Consider the following 1,582-nt stretch of genomic DNA (forward strand, 5'->3'; position numbering starts at 1 on the left):
TAAAAATGAGAAATTTAATACAGGGAGGGGGTTAAAAATGGAGAAATTTAACCCAGGGAGCAGCTGAGGCAGCTGCGCCAGGTGAGGGGGGATTTGGGACAGGGAAGGGGTGGAAATGAAAGTGTTATCCCCCCAAAATTCCCCAATTTTACCCCATTTCCCCCATTTTCCCCAGGTTTCCAAGGAGGAAGGCTCAGCTCTGGCCCGGGAGTTCAGCTGCCCGTTTTTCGAGACGTCGGCCGCGTTCCGCTATTTCATCGACGACGTTTTCCACGCGCTGGTGCGCGAAATCCGCCGCAAGGAGCGCGAGGCTCTGACRGCCCTGGAGAGGAAATCCAAACCCAAAAGCAGCGTCTGGAAAAGGCTCAAATCTCCTTTCCGCAGGAAGAAAGATTCCGTCACCTGAGGGGTGGAGTTTATTCCTCCCGACGGGACAGAATTGGGGATTTTTACACCCAAAAAGGGTTCGGTGACGGCGCCGCTCGCCGGGGACTCCGTGCTTTGGCTTTGGAGGAGTTTGGAGCTCTCATCGTTGGTTTTGTGGATTTKYTTCAATTTTGGATCTTAAATTTTTCAGAAATATTTTAAAAAATTTTAATTTTTAACTCACATCCTTGGTTTTTATTCCTGGCTTCAGCACCGGTCGATCTCAGTGTTTGTGGCGCTGCAGTTTGGAGTTTGAGCCTCGCTCAATTCAAGAGTTTGGAGATTCAAATTTCGAGATTTTCAAGATTCAATTCCCAAAAATCTCAAGATTCAGTTTTCAACATTTTCAAGATTCCATTCCCAATATTTCCAAGCTTCAAATTCCAAGATTCTCCCGATTCAATTCCCAAGATTTTCCAGATTCCAATTTCGAGATTCTCGCGATTTAATTTTCCGCATTTTCCAGCTCCAATTGGCACTCGGTGCTTTGGGTTTGGAGGAGTTTGGAGCTCTCATCGTTGGTTTGGTGGATTTTCTTCAATTTTAGATCTCAAATTCTTCACAAATATTTTAAAATTTTGATTTTGAATTCACATTTTTGGTTTATTTTCCCGGGTTCAGCACCGGTTGATCTCGGGGTTTGTGGCGCTGCAGTTTGGAGTTTGAGCCTCGCTCAATTCAAGAGTTTGGAGATTCAAATTTTGAGAATTTGGAGATTCAATTTTCAAGATTTTTGAAATTCTATTTTCCAGATTTTTGAGATGCAATTTTCCAGGTTTTCCAGATTTCCAAGATTCAATTTTGGAGATTCTCGAGATCCTCACCGTGAGCAGGAAAAGGAAACGGGAAATGGGAAAAGGAAATGGGAAATGGGAAAAGGAAATAAATGGGAAATAAACAGGAAATAAAAGGAAATTGGAAAGAAATGGGAAATAAAAGGAAATGGGAAATAATTGGGAAATGGGAAAGGAAATGGAAATAAATGGGAAAAGGAAATGGGAAATAAATGGGAAATAAAAGGAAATTGGAAATAAATGGGAAATGGGAACAGGAAATGGGAAAAGGAAATGGGAAATAAATGGGAAATAAAAGGAAATTGGAAATAAATGGGAAATGGAAAAGGAAATTGGAAATAAATGGGAAATAGGAAATTTCC

At 41.7% G+C, this 1,582-nt stretch overlaps 1 protein-coding gene across 1 annotated transcript; it reads left to right on the top strand.

Annotated features, from left to right (window-relative positions):
* Window positions 1-169: 169 nt before the first annotated feature.
* On the top strand, window positions 170-1,574 carry LOC130588534 (GTP-binding protein Rit1-like; the record flags this gene model as incomplete). Its single annotated transcript, XM_057389447.1, has 1 exon — window positions 170-1,574. A coding segment is annotated over one exon (237 nt), but the record flags the coding sequence as incomplete, so codon positions are not given.
* Between the last annotated feature and the right edge of the window lie 8 nt (window positions 1,575-1,582).

The sequence above is a fragment of the Malurus melanocephalus genome, unplaced genomic scaffold (genome assembly GCF_030028575.1).
Source record: "Malurus melanocephalus ecotype Western Australia unplaced genomic scaffold, MMel_1.1 scaffold_6099, whole genome shotgun sequence".
NCBI lineage: Eukaryota > Metazoa > Chordata > Aves > Passeriformes > Maluridae > Malurus > Malurus melanocephalus.